Source organism: Scyliorhinus canicula, chromosome 10 (assembly GCF_902713615.1).
Source record: "Scyliorhinus canicula chromosome 10, sScyCan1.1, whole genome shotgun sequence".
NCBI lineage: Eukaryota > Metazoa > Chordata > Chondrichthyes > Carcharhiniformes > Scyliorhinidae > Scyliorhinus > Scyliorhinus canicula.
In genome coordinates, this window is record NC_052155.1 from 78,532,869 (window position 1) to 78,548,447 (window position 15,579).

Below are 15,579 nucleotides of genomic sequence, written 5' to 3' on the forward strand. Positions count from 1 at the left end.
CAGCCATGATCTCATTGAATGGCGGAGCAGGCCCGAAGGGCCAGATGGCCTACTCCTGCTCCTCGTTCTTATGTACATCAAGAATTTAAAAAGTGATGCCATAACGTAAAATAATTGAATTAACTGCAAGGTGTTCGGTGAATTCTCTGCTGACAGGATTCTCCGTTCCGCTAGCAGTCCATCCCATCCAGGAGTTTCTAGGCTCCGTGGGTGGCTAGAATGGGAAATCCCGGAATGGAGAATCCTGGAATGCTACTGAGGAACATGTGGCTGGGGAGGTGGAGAATTCTCACCCAGGTATGAATCCTGCTACATATCACCCACCTGTGATGTGTTTTGGGGTGCTTCATGGAGTTAAGGAAATGCTGATTAATCCAAAATGGTCTTTGGGTCCAATCATCATAGGGCCTCTATTTGAATATCGTAACTCCTTGTGGTGCGAGTGCCCCCATCCAGAGATCTGGAAATTGGAATGGATGGACCGAGCGATTTTCTCTTTCCAATTTTTGTTTTTATTTCCTATTTACACCAAAACTGGGTAGGAGTCAGATAAAATTGCACCCAGTATTTCAAGTACTGTATAAATAGTCCAAGAAGGGTCTTGCCCCCACAATCCAAAGATGTGAAGGCTGGGTTGAATTGGCTACGCTGAATTGCCCTTAATTGGAAAAAAATAATTGGGTACTCTAAATTAAAAATAAACAAATAGTCCAAGACTGGAAAATAAATTTCTCCATCTTCTTAATTCCTAAAAATAAATATCAGTCAATACTCCAAATGAGGGCTGGCTGTTTCATAAAACTCAGTAGCGTATATTCTTTATACTTTTAAAGATGGGGCCCAACACATTGGAAATCTGTCAGACTGCCATCTTGCTCCTATTTACTTACCTTGTACAGGAGCTCCACATTCCTGGCCCAGACTTCCAAACCTGGCATCTTGAGAAGTGTGTAGTGCATTGGTTCTGAAGTCCTTTGTAGTGCAAGAGCACTAGCTGCCAAATACCAGTAAACTGGTGCAAACCTAGATTATTACAGATTAGCACCCACACCGAGGCACCCTCCATGCCCAGATGCTGCCTCCACTGCCCCCGTACCCTTAGGGCCGACATCACCACTGGGCTCACAGAGTACCTTGCAGGTGAAAACGGTAAAGGCACCAACAACAGCCCTCAAACAAGTACCCCTACATGATGCTGCCTCTACCTGCCCCCACATCACCCCTTCCACACGACCCATTTCCTTACCATGGCAATGTTCGCCACCCAATAACAGTTCATTATGTTTGGTAATGTCAGCCCTGCTCCAAGAAAGCCCACCACCCCCCTGGGGTCTTCCCCACCCCCACAAACCCAGAGATCAACCCATTGACCTGCCTAAAAAATGATTTGGGAACAAAGATTGGGATGTTATGAAATACAAACAGAAACCTGGGCAGCACCGTTATTTTCACTGTCTGCACCGGCCCTGCCAATGGTAGTGGCAACACATCCCATCTCAAGTCCACCTTCATCTACTTAAACTGAGCCAAATTCAGTTTATGTAACTGCATCCAATTCCGCCCACCTGGATCCCCAAATATTTGAAACTTGCCCCCCCCCCCCCACTCTAAACGACAACTCCCCTCATCCCCTTTCCTAGCATCAATCGGGAACACCTCGCTCTTTCCCATATTCAATTTGTATCCCAAAAAGCAGCCAAATTCCCCCAGTATCTATGTGATGCATCGGATGCTGCCCACGGGGTCAGAAATATACAAGAGCATATTGTCTGCAAACAATGAGAGCCTGTGCTTGACGCCTCCCCTCTCCAGTCCCTTGACACCCGAAGTACCATTGCCAGCAGCTCTATTGCCAAGGAGAAAAACAAAGTGGAGAGCGGGCACCCATGCCTAGTCTCACGATGCAGCTTGACGCACACTCACGATCGCCGCCTTATATAACAGCCAGACCCAATCCACAAACCCTTGTCCAAACCCAAATTTCCCCAGCACCTCCAACAAATATGTCCACTCCATCCGATTAAACACCTTCTCTGCATCCGTCGCCCATCTGAAGACATAATTACATTGACTGGCCTCCTCACATTCGCTGATAAATGCCTTCCCTTCATAAACGCCGTCTGATTTTCGCCTATCACCTCCGGGACACAGTTTTTTAGAAGAATTTTAGAACAGTACAGCACAGAACAGGCCCTTCGGCCCTCGATGTTGTGCCGAGCAATGATCACCCTACTCAAACTCACATATCCACCCTACACCCGTAACCCAACAACTCCCCCTTAACCTTACTTTTTAGGACACTACGGGCAATTTATCATGGCCAATCCACCTAACCCGCTCATCTTTGGACTGTGGGAGGAAACCGGAGCACCCGGAGGAAACCCACGCACACACGGGGAGGACGTGCAAACTCCGCACAGACAGTGACCCAGCCGGGAACCGAACCTGGGACCCTGGAGCTGTAAAGCATTGATGGTAACCACTAAGCTACCGTGCTGCCCTCTTGAGAATAGTTCTCAACACAGAGTTTCTTAGGTGTACAATCATACTTGTTAGCGAGTGATCACGTGCTGGAAGTTGTTCAGAGAAAGTGCCCTTGGTTGATTCCTGAGAAGGGAAGGCTGTACTTATTGGAGTTTAGCAGAATGAGAAATAATCTTACTGGAACATACAAGATTCTGATTGGTGTTAACAGGTTAAATGCTGAGAGGATGTTTCCCCTTGTGGGATAATCTAGAACAAGGGGACAGTTTCAGAACAAGGGGCGGAATTCTCCGACCCCGAATCGCCCGGGGCCGGTGTCAATCCCACCCCTGCATGTCCCGAATTCTCTGCCCACCGGGATTCAGCAGGGGTGGGAATCACGCCGCGCCAGTCGGCGGCCCCCCCGCGGCAATTCTTTTAAGATGCTTAGCTCTTGGACCAAGTGTCTGCCTTAATACAGCCGTATGTGGGTCAGTATCTAATTCTACTTTCTAGTCTTCTGTGAAGCACATCAGAACATTTAATTTTGTTAAGGGTGCTATATACATTTTTAAAAACTTATTCATGCACAGGATGTGGGCATCACAGGTCAGGTCAGTATTTATTACACTGATGCGCAAATCCAGGACGCAAATTCCAACCGCAGTTTATGTAATAAAGATGAAAGCCCCTGCCACTCCCACTCCTACAAAAACCATCACACATCAACAAAATCAATAGTCAAACAAACATTTTCTGGTGTTAACGATCACACCATCAAGAGAGTTTGAAACGTGGATGGAAATAAAGTGAGAAGCCCTGTTGTGCTCATGGCTGGGCACTCAATTGTTGCCAAGTAGTTGCTGCCCTCATCTGGAGCCCTCAGAAATGGCATTCAGCACCACCAGCGTGAGGCTAGTTTGAAACTCCCTGCTCACCATTGCTGGGCGGGAAGCTGGCAGGGAGACTCAATGCTTATTCATCTCTGCCTCTGCCAGCCTATGCGAATGGCCAATGCCATTCCATTGTGCCCTACCCTGGGAGCCAATGAATTTAAACCCATTGACGTGCTAACACAGGTGCGAGTGTCCTTCTTTGGAAATAAATGGAGGGGAAGCACCCCCCCCCCCCCCCCCCCGCCCCCCGCGCGGAGCTTCTTGCAAATAAGAGAACATTTCAGTATGTTCACAATGTGCTTGTCACTGGAAAACCCACTGATTTGTGCTCTCCCCACCACTCTCACATCTATACACTGCACTCTTACCTTTCTCAGACTCGTCTCATTATGTCCAGTGAAACAAGCTCCTCAATGGCTTTCTATCTCCAGGGCGTCCATCTATAGTGGCTGAGTACCAGGAAATTGGGCTCCCCACCAACCATTCTTCGGTGCTTTGCCACACTATGGTTTCTCTTCTGAAAGGGACAGATTTCACCCATAGTGCTACCTACCCCTGCACCATTCCAGCCTGGAGAAGACTGCAAAATGGTACACCTCACCCACCAATGCTCTCAGGCCCAGCAGGCAGACCTTGGCTGGCTCACACTTCAGTCCATGTTGGTGCACACACTTACACCCCTGCGCCTTATGTGGAATGGTCAGCTAAAAACATATCTCCACGCATTTCCATGCCATCTCTGTACTCATCCTAGCCAAATGCATATGGTTGAACCTTCTGCATGTTCAGCGCACCATATCATGCCCACTGACTACCTCTGGCTATGCTTTCTTTGTGACATGCAACCGTCTCCTCATCCCACCACAGAGAATGAGGACATCACGCCTCGCATTGATCTCCTCTGTGAGAATGCCCAGGCATTCATCTGCAAAACAGAGGGCAGAGTGCTCACCGGACTTGCCCAACCACATTCCATGCCCACCAGTGCGGAGGCCCTAAGCGTTGCAGACATTTCCTCTTTGATCCCATAAAAGACACTACTGCAGCCCATAACCCCCGGCAGCCTTCAGGATGATGCCTGCAGTTTTTAAAAGCCCCCACTGGCCGCAGTGCCCAACTCATTTCCACCCTCGTCTGCTTCTTCCAGCCCATCAGTGAACGTGTTACATGCTGAGCAGGCCTTAATTGGCCACCCAGTGTGAAATTACATTGACAACACAATCTCCCCCAGGAGCAGATTCTACATTTGTATGCTCAAAATTCAGGCCATGGAAAATAAATGGTAGAAGGGAACAAAAAAGTTTAGATGATAAAAGTATAATTTTGTGAATTCTTTGTCATGTGCACAAAAAATGTGGAGAAGTAACTATATTAGCCAACTGCCTAATGTAACAGACAGGGGCATTATTGATTGCAAGGATAATTTTCATTCCCCACAATACATTTTAGTAAATCACACCTAGACTTCAAGTATTCGTCAGCTTAATTTCCTTAAGGAGAGAATAGTACATTATATATTTATCTCAAAATCATGTATTATGTGGAATTTGTTGGTTTTACAAGAAAATTTAATAGGTGGCACAGTAGGTAGCACTGTTGCTTCACAGCACCAGGGACCCCGGTTCGATTCACGGCTTGGGTCACTGTGCGTAGTTTGCATGTTCTCCCTGTGTCTGCGTAGGCTTCCTCCGGGTGCTTCAGTTTCCTCCCACAAGTCCCGAAAGATGTGTTTGTTAGGTGAAGTCGACATTCTGAATTCTCCCTCAGTGAACCCAAACAAGTGCCGTAGTGTGCTTCATTGCAGTGTTAATATAAGCCTACTTGTGACACTAATAAAGATTATTATTAAGTAATGGTTGGTAGTTCCTGGTCATTTCATCAGGATTCCAACAAAGTTAATGGACATGGAGTTTAAGAGAATAAATTAAAGGCAAAATAAAATCTGAATAAACTAAATAAAAGCAAATTACTGCGGATATTGGAATCTGAAGTCAAAAGAGAAAATGCTGGAAAATATCAGTAGGTCTGGCAGCACTTGCAGGAAGATAAAAGAGGTAATGTTCCACATGATAAAGCTTTGACAAAGGGTCACCTGGACTCAAAACATTACCTCTTTTCTCTCCCTACAGGTGCTGCCAAACCTGCTGATATTCTCCAGCATTTTCTCTTCTGGTTTCTGAATAAACTAAATCTTAGTACATACTGTTGATTGTAACTTGTAGAGCCACATAAAATACTTCAGTTTTGGTAAGAATTATTTATTAAACAGTCACATGCAATTCAGAAATGAGTTTAAATTGAGTGGCAGTGTGTTCACACAATATAGTACGTTAGGTTGCACATCTGCAATCCTCAGACGCTGGAATTCTTGATCTTAGTTGTGGTGCAATGGGGAACTCTGAAGCTGAGACATTTCCATGTTGCCAGGGAAATAGAGGATAAAATGAAAGGATACATGTTCTTCCAGTCTACTCATACTCTTTTTGGTAGAAGATTGTTTTGGAATTGAACTGACGGAGGTTGTCCATCTGTTTTAGTTGGGGATGTTGTATGGCATGTGGAAACTGAAAAGAAGTGGCATCAGTGTCAGAAAGACAAATGACATTCCACAACTCTGAATGGAGGCCCCTGGAAACTGAGGCGGTGAAAAGACGACCGACTCAATGGAAGGAATAAAATGCTGGACTGATTGAAAGCTTATACCGTATATCATCACAGTAAACTTTCAAGTTGCTGGCTCAAAACAACATCAGTTCACAAATCAACAAAGATTTTGCCTGTTAATCCATAATCAGGAATACTGAACAGCTGGTCATCTGGTATACATGCTGTTATTTCAACAGAGAGTGGCAACCAATGATATTGATATTTGTCCACTAATCAAACGAAGTACAGATTTATACCAAAGTAGTTATTGAGATTACACTAAAATATGGCAGCCAGCCACCTTCAACTTTAATGAAGAGCTCCCCATTCTCAAAATGAACTTCTGTAATGGTGAAAAGAACACAATGCCAAGTTTTGCTCATCAACTAAAGAAAACCTTTCAGTAACAGATGACTAGAAACTGCAGGTGAACGGATAGTAAACTAACAAAATTTCCACATCAAAGAAACTGGTTTATTAAAAAGTCGCTTTTGTAAAATTAACCACACCCTTTTACTTAAAGTAGAACAGTAAAAAGAAATTACTTGTTGAATTTGTACACTTGTTTAGTTTTTCAGTAATTTACTAGCTGATATTATCAGCCTCGTTTGTAAGGATTTCTGCAAGTTCAGTTAAACCAGCATCAGTCAGTGCAGACAAAATACTCTCGACTGTAGCTTGCAGTCCCTCCCGATCATGCCATGCAACCAGCAGTAGTTTTGCACGCATCTTCACATCCTCGCTATCGGATTCAATTCCACGGATGTCAGACTCCTTCATTTCAAAGTATGGTGCCAATACTTTCCATTGTTCTCCAAGCTTATTGGCAAGGACATCTATCTGTTCACCTGTTACAAGCTTAGTCTGCAGATCAGGGCCTAAAAAAATAAGGAAAATTGTTAAATACCACCTTCAGACATTCAATCCCTAATTCATGCCAAATATTGAGTAATGTTTAAGGATAAAAACTATAATCTAGATCTACAAATTAATTGAGAATAAAACATTGGACTTCAATACATATCATCAGAGAAAATAGGCATAAAAATAAACACTTTCACAGCACTGAGGACCCGGATTCGATCCTGGCCCCGGGTCACCTTCCGTGTGGAGTTTACATTCGCCCAGTGTCTGTGTAGGTCCCATCTCACAACCCAAAGATGTACAGGGTAGGTGCATTGGCAACGCTAAATTGCCCCTTAATTGGAAAAATAAAAATTAAAAAATAAAAATAAACATAATGTCGTCAACTATCATGCAAGAAAATGATAGGACAGGGGTATAACTCCCATAGAATTTACAGTGCAGAAGGAGGCCATTCAGCCCATCAAGTCTGCACCAGCTCTTGGAAAGAGCACCCTACCCAAGGTCAACAACTCCACCCTATCCCCATAGCCCAGTAACCCCACCCAACACTAAGGGCAATTTTGGACACTAAGGGCAATTTATCATGGCCAATCCACCTAACCTGCACATCTTCGGACTTTGGGAGGAAACCGGAGCACCCGGAGGAAACCCACGCACACACGGGGAGGATGTGCAGACTCCGCACAGACAGTGACCCAAGCCGGAATCGAACCTGGGACCCTGGAGCTGTGAAGCGATAGATGTACTACAACTGGAATGATGCATGCAGCTCAAATTAAATTCCACATTTCTTTATCTATGAAAAACTACCTGGTACCTTAGTTTTGATTTTGCTACCGAGGGAGAAAGGACACTCTCTGATTTTTTTTGTGGTCCTTTCCTAATATGCCTTTACTTCAACCTCCTGGACTATGGGTGTTGGTGCAAATCCAATGCCCCACAATTTAATGGTAGAATAAAATCAAACTTTAACATGCTGAGTTTTCTTGACTGGAATGGATTATTCAAAGAAAGAGTTTGCATTTTGCAACTTCAGGATGTTCAAAAGCACTTTATGGCCAATTAAGTACTTTTGAAATGTAAATTAAGTACTTTTGAAATGTGATCAGTGTTGTCATGCAGCAGATCCGGTTTCATCCAACTTCATGCATTTAAGGGCTAAACATTCTCCAATTTGTAAATTTTAGCTTTACACTAAAATGAGAACATAGATACAAGCACAGCTCCAATTCCTGATATAGCAATCCCTTTCAGAATGTTAAAACATTATACATTCTCTGACTATATTGAGACTTTTAGAACTGAATTCGGTGTGTTCATACTTCTCTTAGATCTATCAGATTTTCAACACATTTCATGCTATTGACTCATCAATTTCAGAAAAGATTTCTTTAGGGAATAGTTTTGAATAGAGTTAACAGCAATCTTTTTTAATATCGCATCATAAATCATTACAGTCTGTGCGGAGTCTGCACGTTCTCCCTGTGTCTGCATGGGTTTTCTCTGGGTGCTCCGGTTTCCTCCCACAGTCCAAAGACGTGCAGGCTAGGTTGACTGGCCATCATAAATTGCCCTTAGTGACCAAAAAGGTGAGGAGGGGTTATTAGGTTACGGGGATAGGGTGGAAGTGAGGACTTAAGTGGGTCGGAGCATACTCGATGAGCCAAATAGCCTCCTTCTGCACTGTATGTTCTATATTCCAAAAAGACTACCATTCTGATGGTGGAACTTGTGGCAACAGACTAAGCGTCTACTAATGCTCCTTTAACTGCTAGCAGGTACAAAGAAAAGCTGCTCAGGCACCTCATTTTTAAACACTTTCTCTTAGTAAGTATTTGGCTCTGCTGAGAATGAAACTCAAGATACAAAGCTATCTGCTATTGTTCCCTGGCATTGCAAGTTGAAGTTATGACACAATGTGCTATCATCTTGTCAGACATTAAATCTGAAATAAAAACAGAAAATTTGATGAAAGGTCAGCGACCTGAAACATTAACTGGTTTTCTCTCTCTGCAGATGCTGCCTGACATGAGTATTTCCAGCAGTTTCTGTTTTTATTTTGGATTTCCAGCATCTGCAAAGCAAGAGGTGGAGAGATGGCAGCTGGGATCAGGACCAGTCCTTAAGTATTTCATTATTAACCTGAAGGAAGTACATGGAGTAAATTAACAGAGGGACTCAGAAAAGTTTAACGTAGTTATAATTTATTCTAAAATTACACTGAGAGCTGAATCGAGAACTTTTAGCATCTGGCGGTTGAATGCTTTGTTAATCAGTGACATTAACATTCTGGCTAAGAACTTTCCCTGGTATCAGTGGATATGTCAAAGGTCAGCAATGGTGAAAATTCAGTACTGGTCTGTACATCAGGCTAATGAGGAATCCAAGAGCAGAACTAGCAGCAAGACTTACCATATCCGCAGCCATACCCTCTTTGCCTCTCTGCATCTGGAGTCTGGGCCACTACCCGTGCAATCTTTGATCATTTCCTCAACTTCCTGACCACATACGAAGTCCCCTCCAATCCCAATACTCCCTTTGCCCCAGTCATGATGAAACCTTTCCTCCAGGTCCCTCTCAAAATACAAATTAACTTACTTTTAAATACCATCTCAGGATGCCCCAAACTCTTAAAAGCCAATTAAATCTAAATGAAATGTAAATATTGTTGCATTATGGGAAATGCAGCAGCCAAGCTGTGCACAATGTCCCACCTACAGCTATGAGATAAATGACCGGATTATCTGTTTGAGGAATAGAGTATTGACCAGGACAGCTATAACACTCCCCTGTACTTATTTTGACACCAGGGGATCATATGCATCCAACCGTGAAGAAAAAGGGGGCCCCAGTTTAGCACCTCATCCAAAAGTTGGCACTTACGACAGTGAAGTGCGCCCTCATTCCTACAGTGAAATAACTTGTTTGAGACTTAAGAACTTAAGACATAGGAGCAGAATAGGCCATTCAGCCTTTCAAGCTTGCTCCACCATTCAATGAAATCATGACAATAACATTGCAACACCATTTTTCTGTGTTATCCATGTATCGCTTTATATTTTTGATATGCAGAGATCGATCAATCTCAGTCTTGAACATAGTCAATGACTGAGCCTACTTTGCTCTCTGCAGCAGAGAATTCCTCAGATTCACCACCCTCAGTGAAGAAATCCCTCCTCATCTCAGTCCTGCTCCTTATTTGGAGACTATGATCCCTGGTTCTAAAGATCATCTTTCCTTAGATAAGGAGACCAAATTTGCACACAGTACTCTGGGTGTGGTCTCACCAAGGTCCTGTACATTTGCAGTATGACATCTTTACTCCTATACTCAAACACTCTTGAAAATGATGCATGCAGCTCAAATTACCTTGCATACTTATTTATCTGTGGAAAAACTGCCTGGCGTCATAATTGGGATTTTGCCACCGAGGGAGAAAGGTCACTCACTGATTTTTTTTCTTTGGTCCTTTCCTAATTTGCCTTTACTTTAACTTCCTAGACCATGGGTAGTTGATGCAACTCCAATGTCCCACCATTTCATGGCAGTTTCCCAGCCTCCTGGGTGTAGTGCTAAGATTTCTTTCCTGAAGTCAGCAAGATGCAAATTCATCTGGTTCATAATAATTGGTCCAGTCATTAGTCAATAGATCTGATTGAATAGTTTTAATCTCCTCAGCCAAAACCTTCGATAAATCCTGAATCATTCTGCAACTTCTAATCTCCAAGATCAGTTGTCTCCTTAAACCCCTCCATTCTTGTCCACTTCAATCTCAATCTCTCAATTCTAGAGAGAATCCATGTGGCTATCATCACTGCTCCTTCCTGCCCCCAACATCTAACCAGTCTCCCACCCGTACTAGATGTTATCTTTCGGCTTCTTGACGATTTGTGTTTGTGCTCATCAAGTCACCATTCCCATAATACTCCTCGTTGCCTCAACCCAGATCCCTTTCCTGACTCACATGTCAGCTGACATCAATGGGACCATTTCTTCAGGCAGTCTCTTTCCTTTCAAAACTCAGATTATGTCCAACTTACTCAAAATATCCAGCTCAACACAATCACACTCTTTGACTGCCTCTTCCTTTATGGGGTTCACATATTGTTGCATTTCAGTGTTGTGTTCACATCAGATGAAAGTCCCTCTTTAAATCCTCGCGATAGTAATGAAACAGCCTTAACCAAAGTTACAAATTACATCTTAAATGATTATAAAACATCTTCCTCAAAGTTTGATGTAACATTTGATGTAGTTTGCTATGTCATTCTCATCTGCCAGCTAAATATATGTATCCTTTACATTATAGAATCCCAAGTGGCAAAAAAAGAGGGCATCAATGTGTTCAAACAGCTGAAGAACGAGCTAGACTGGAAATCTTTCAGTCTTCTGCAGTTAAATGTGCTACTACTATAAAAATGGGAGAACTAAACATTTATAGTTTATACTTCATTTACAAAGTATAATGCCTGACAGCATACTCCTCCATTATTTAATCCCTAGAACCAATTCATGATTAAATATCTCATCTATACCAGATTGAATGTCAATTTATATTGAAGGAAGATGCAAAGTAGTCCTGTCATTCACTGCGCTCCTGAATATAAAGGAGGCAATGTTGGGAGATTCAATTAGATCAGAAATCTAGATTTCATAAGATTGTGAAATGCTATCAAGTTTGTACTTCAAACTGAAGGCATGAAGCTAGATTTTCTCTCAGTTACCTACAGGAATTGCTAGTGTTGTTTCTGATGGGTCTAAATAAATGGGGTAGCATGGCACAGGAAGGTCACAGGTCTCCATTTGAGTGCTGTTTCCTGGGACCTCAAGTAACAGTGTAAAAATGCCTTCAAAGTGGATATTTCTACCTACCTGATAGCAACCATTAACTGCTTGGGAGAGGTCGTTAGCAGCCTTTTGTCACCAGACGATGATGTCAGGTAGCCTGCTGTTGTTGGCTGAAATACATGGGAAACTAGAAATGTCAACATTGGAGGCTTTCTTTAAAAAAAATTAAGATTTCATTATATATTTTGATAGTTCTTATTAATCAGAAGAGGAGCATCTGTTTCAGTCACATTTTTTATTTCAAGAATGAATATCATGGATTTTCCTAGTTTTATTAGCCTTCAGTGTGATTCTTGAATGAATCAATGTAAATGTCATGATTCAAAGAAGAACAAAGAACAAAGAAAAGTACAGCACAGGAACAGGCCCTTCGGCCCTCCAAGCCTGTGCCGACCATGCTGCCCGTCTAAACTAAAATCTATACTTCCAGGGTCCGTATCCCTCTATTCCCATCCTATTCATGTATTTGTCAAGATGCCCCTTAAAAGTCACTATCGTCCCTGCTTCCACCACCTCCTGCGGCAGCGAGTTCCAGGCACCCACTACCCTCTGTGTAAAAAAACTTGCCTCGTACATCTCCTCTAAACCTTGCCCCTCACACCTTAAACCTATGCCCCCTAGTAATTGACCCCTCTACCCTGGGAAAAAGTCTCTGACTATTCACTCTGTCTATGCCCCTCATAATTTTATAGACCTCTATCAGGTCGCCCCTCAACCTCCATCGTTCCAGTGAGAACAAACCGAGTTTATTCAACCTATCCTCATAGCCAATGCCCTCCATACCAGGCAACATCCTGGTAAATCTCTTCTGCACCCTCTCTAAAGCCTCCACATCCTTATGGTAGTGTGGCGACCAGAATTGAACACCATACTCCAAGTGTGGCCTAACTAAGGTTCTATACAGCTGCAACATGACTTGCCAATTTTTATACTCAAAGCCTCGGCATAAGGCAAGCATGCCGTATGCCTTCTTGACTACCTTCTCCACCTGTGTTGCCCCTTTCAGTGACCTGTGGACCTGTACACCTAGATCTCTCTGACTTTCAATATTCTTGAGGGTTCTACCATTCACTGTATATTCCCTACCTACATTAGACCTTCCAAAATGCATTACATCACATTTGTCCGGATTCACAGTACACTACACATGGCAAGTGGGCCAAATTGTGTTAAATGTCTAACACTTCTTGTATTTTTAGTGGCAGAATTTGATCGGACACACATAAAATAAGGTTAGCAGCAGCAATGATTCTGAACTTGGTGCCAATGCAATCATGCCTTTAATCTGTGGCATAATTTAAGATAAAAATAGCGGCCAGTTCATATATAGGTTTTCATCTCATTGGGAGCCTGTAAATCCCTATGACTGTTCAGCATCTAGATGTGCCCATTTTAAATCTTTATTTAAATCACAACAGAGCAGTCACTAGAACACAAAAAAAGGTAATAAAAAATTAAATAAAAATGTCAAATTGTGCAAGTGGCGATTTTTGCTTGTTCCACACAGCAAGCTCCATCTACATTTGCTAACAACAACAATGTTTCCCACGACTAATTATAATAGTCAGTTTTCTGTGGTTCAGCAGTTGTCCTGCACTCTGCTGAGAAATAATATTTACAAAATTCACAATTTTAGGTTCCCATGTATTTTTCAGCTGGCGGCAGACTACCTGACTGACATCTGTCATCATGCAGTGACAAAACGTTGCTAAGAACGTCCTCTAGGCAGTTAGTGGCTGCTATCAAATCGCTGAAACATTCAAAATAAAATAATCAAATTCAATGCTCTTTCGAAACCAGCTTTGAGGATGAAGTATGCTGTTTTGAGACATGAGTTTTCTATTAACATTTATTATTATCTTTGTATATTACTCTTCCAGGTGAGGGTTGAAGACATAATTACATCATTAGGTCCACGATCTATCACTGTTGAGAAATTAATACTAGGTCTAAATTACCATGAATCCTCAATATACTTCACATAAAAGCTGAATTTTAGACTTACTTTCAGTGCTTTCCTTGAGCAATGCATCGTCATTGTCTTCTTCTTCATCTTCATCCTCTGCTGTCTTTATCTCTTCAGAAGGAGGCTGCAAGTAGTCACAGAAGTGATTAAAGCAATTTCTAATGCAGCTTCAAGAGAATTACTGGGTTCAAGTGTTTTAGAGACATAACTTTTACTTTTAGGAATATAACTTTTAGATCGGGGATTAAAGTGTTGAATATAAGTTAAATGCCAACACCTAATGGTGAAACTGATATTAAAAAAAACACTGGACAAAAGCAAATTATTGCAGATGCTGCAATCTGAAACCAAAGAGAAAATGCTGGAAAATCTCAGCAGGTCTGGCAGACCCAAAGGGTCACCTGGACTCGCAACATTTGCTCTTTTCTCTCCCTACAGATGCTGCCAGACCTGCTGAGATTTTCCAGCATTTTCTCTTTGATAAAAAATAACCGTCAGGTAAGTACTATTCAAAAAGGCCTGGGGTAATTGCAGTTCAAAGATTTATTTAATGTCAGAATTAGAAGGGAGAAAACTTAAACAATAAGCTTAAAAACAAACCAACAGCGTAAACATCTTTGAGCTTTGAAGGGACTTCCTTCTTTGACACTATTCCTCCACTCCTAGAACAAGAAATGGGAGGATCTCATACCACATATTTCTCTCCAAGCTTGCTGCCATACACTTAGCCCCTCAGTTACTCCATCCAGCAGTCTCCACACCACCACCTCTACCCGACAAGTCGTTTCTCCCTCATTGCCTCTAAGCTCATAAGGTCCATTTCCTCCACTTGACTCTCTTTCAACTCATCACACAAGTATCAGCACTGAAAAACTTGGTTCTCTGTTCACCCAGTTTGCCATCATTATTCTCTTTCCTCAAAAAAAATTTCCTTCGCTCCAACTATCTGCCCTCTCTCTTTAAAATTTTTGAACATATCATTGAGATCTAGCTCCATGTCAAAACATCCTTTCAATACCTTGAATCTGATTTCTGTCCTGTCTATCCAATCTAATTCATCCATTCAGTGAAATCCTATGTCACTATCAGCATGCACTACCTTATTTTTCTTGACTTTTCTGTGACATTTAACCCCTCCATTCTTCCCCATCATCTTGCCATTTGCCGGCTTCTGTTGCACTGCCACAGCAAGGTTCCACCCCTACCTGCCCTAACTCAGCCTGCAGTGCTATTCATCCTGTTCTTAAAAGTTTAGGTCCAAAAGATGCACCCATAGCACTCTTCATTTCCCTTTTACTTCTTCATGGGGTGTGGACATCACTGACGCCAGCATTCGTTGCTACCCCAATTGCCCTTGAACTGAATGGCTTGGTAGGCCATTGCAGAGGGCAATTGAGTGAACCACATTGCTGTGGGTCTGGAGTCACATATAGGCTAGGTAAGGGTGGAAATTTCCTGAGCCAGATGGGTGTTTGTGACAATTGATGAAAGTTTCATATTTAGCATTATTGAAATTGGCTTTCAATTAGTTTAGGACTTTGGATTACGAGTCAATGATTTTACCACTACACTACCACTCCCTGTCTATATACATCTCCTTGGCGGGGGGTATCATTCATAAGCATTGGTTCAGTTTTTACATGTATTTTGGCAGTGCCCAGTTTTATCTTTTCTGGCACCATCTTGAAGCTTTAACCACCGTCAAGCTCTGGGTGCCGAGCTGATATTAAGCCATGGATAAGCAAGAGCTTTCCTTTACTTAAGTGGAAAATCTGGTCATTGGGTTGATCACTCACTTGAAACTTTCAGTTTAGTACTAGACTCCCTCAACCTTTGGGAAATTCATTACATTGAACCGACAGTGTGCAGTTTGAGTTTCCTGTTCAGTACTTG

General features: G+C 42.4%; 1 protein-coding gene across 3 annotated transcripts in view; it reads right to left on the minus strand.

The window, feature by feature from the left end:
- Nucleotides 1-5,601: 5,601 nt before the first annotated feature.
- thoc1 (THO complex 1) overlaps nucleotides 5,602-15,579 on the minus strand; it is a 74,118-nt gene continuing 64,140 nt past the window's right edge. For 2 of the 3 annotated variants that reach the window (XM_038809218.1, XM_038809217.1), the window contains exons 20-21: nucleotides 13,726-13,810; nucleotides 5,602-6,883 (exon numbers count right to left, since the gene is read on the minus strand). In XM_038809218.1, the coding sequence (XP_038665146.1) occupies nucleotides 6,591-6,883; nucleotides 13,726-13,810 (378 nt within the window). In that variant the 3' untranslated portion in view covers nucleotides 5,602-6,590. Of the gene's footprint in view, nucleotides 6,884-11,744; nucleotides 11,831-13,725; nucleotides 13,811-15,579 lie in introns of all 3 variants that reach the window. The other variant, XM_038809219.1, reaches the window with a different exon arrangement.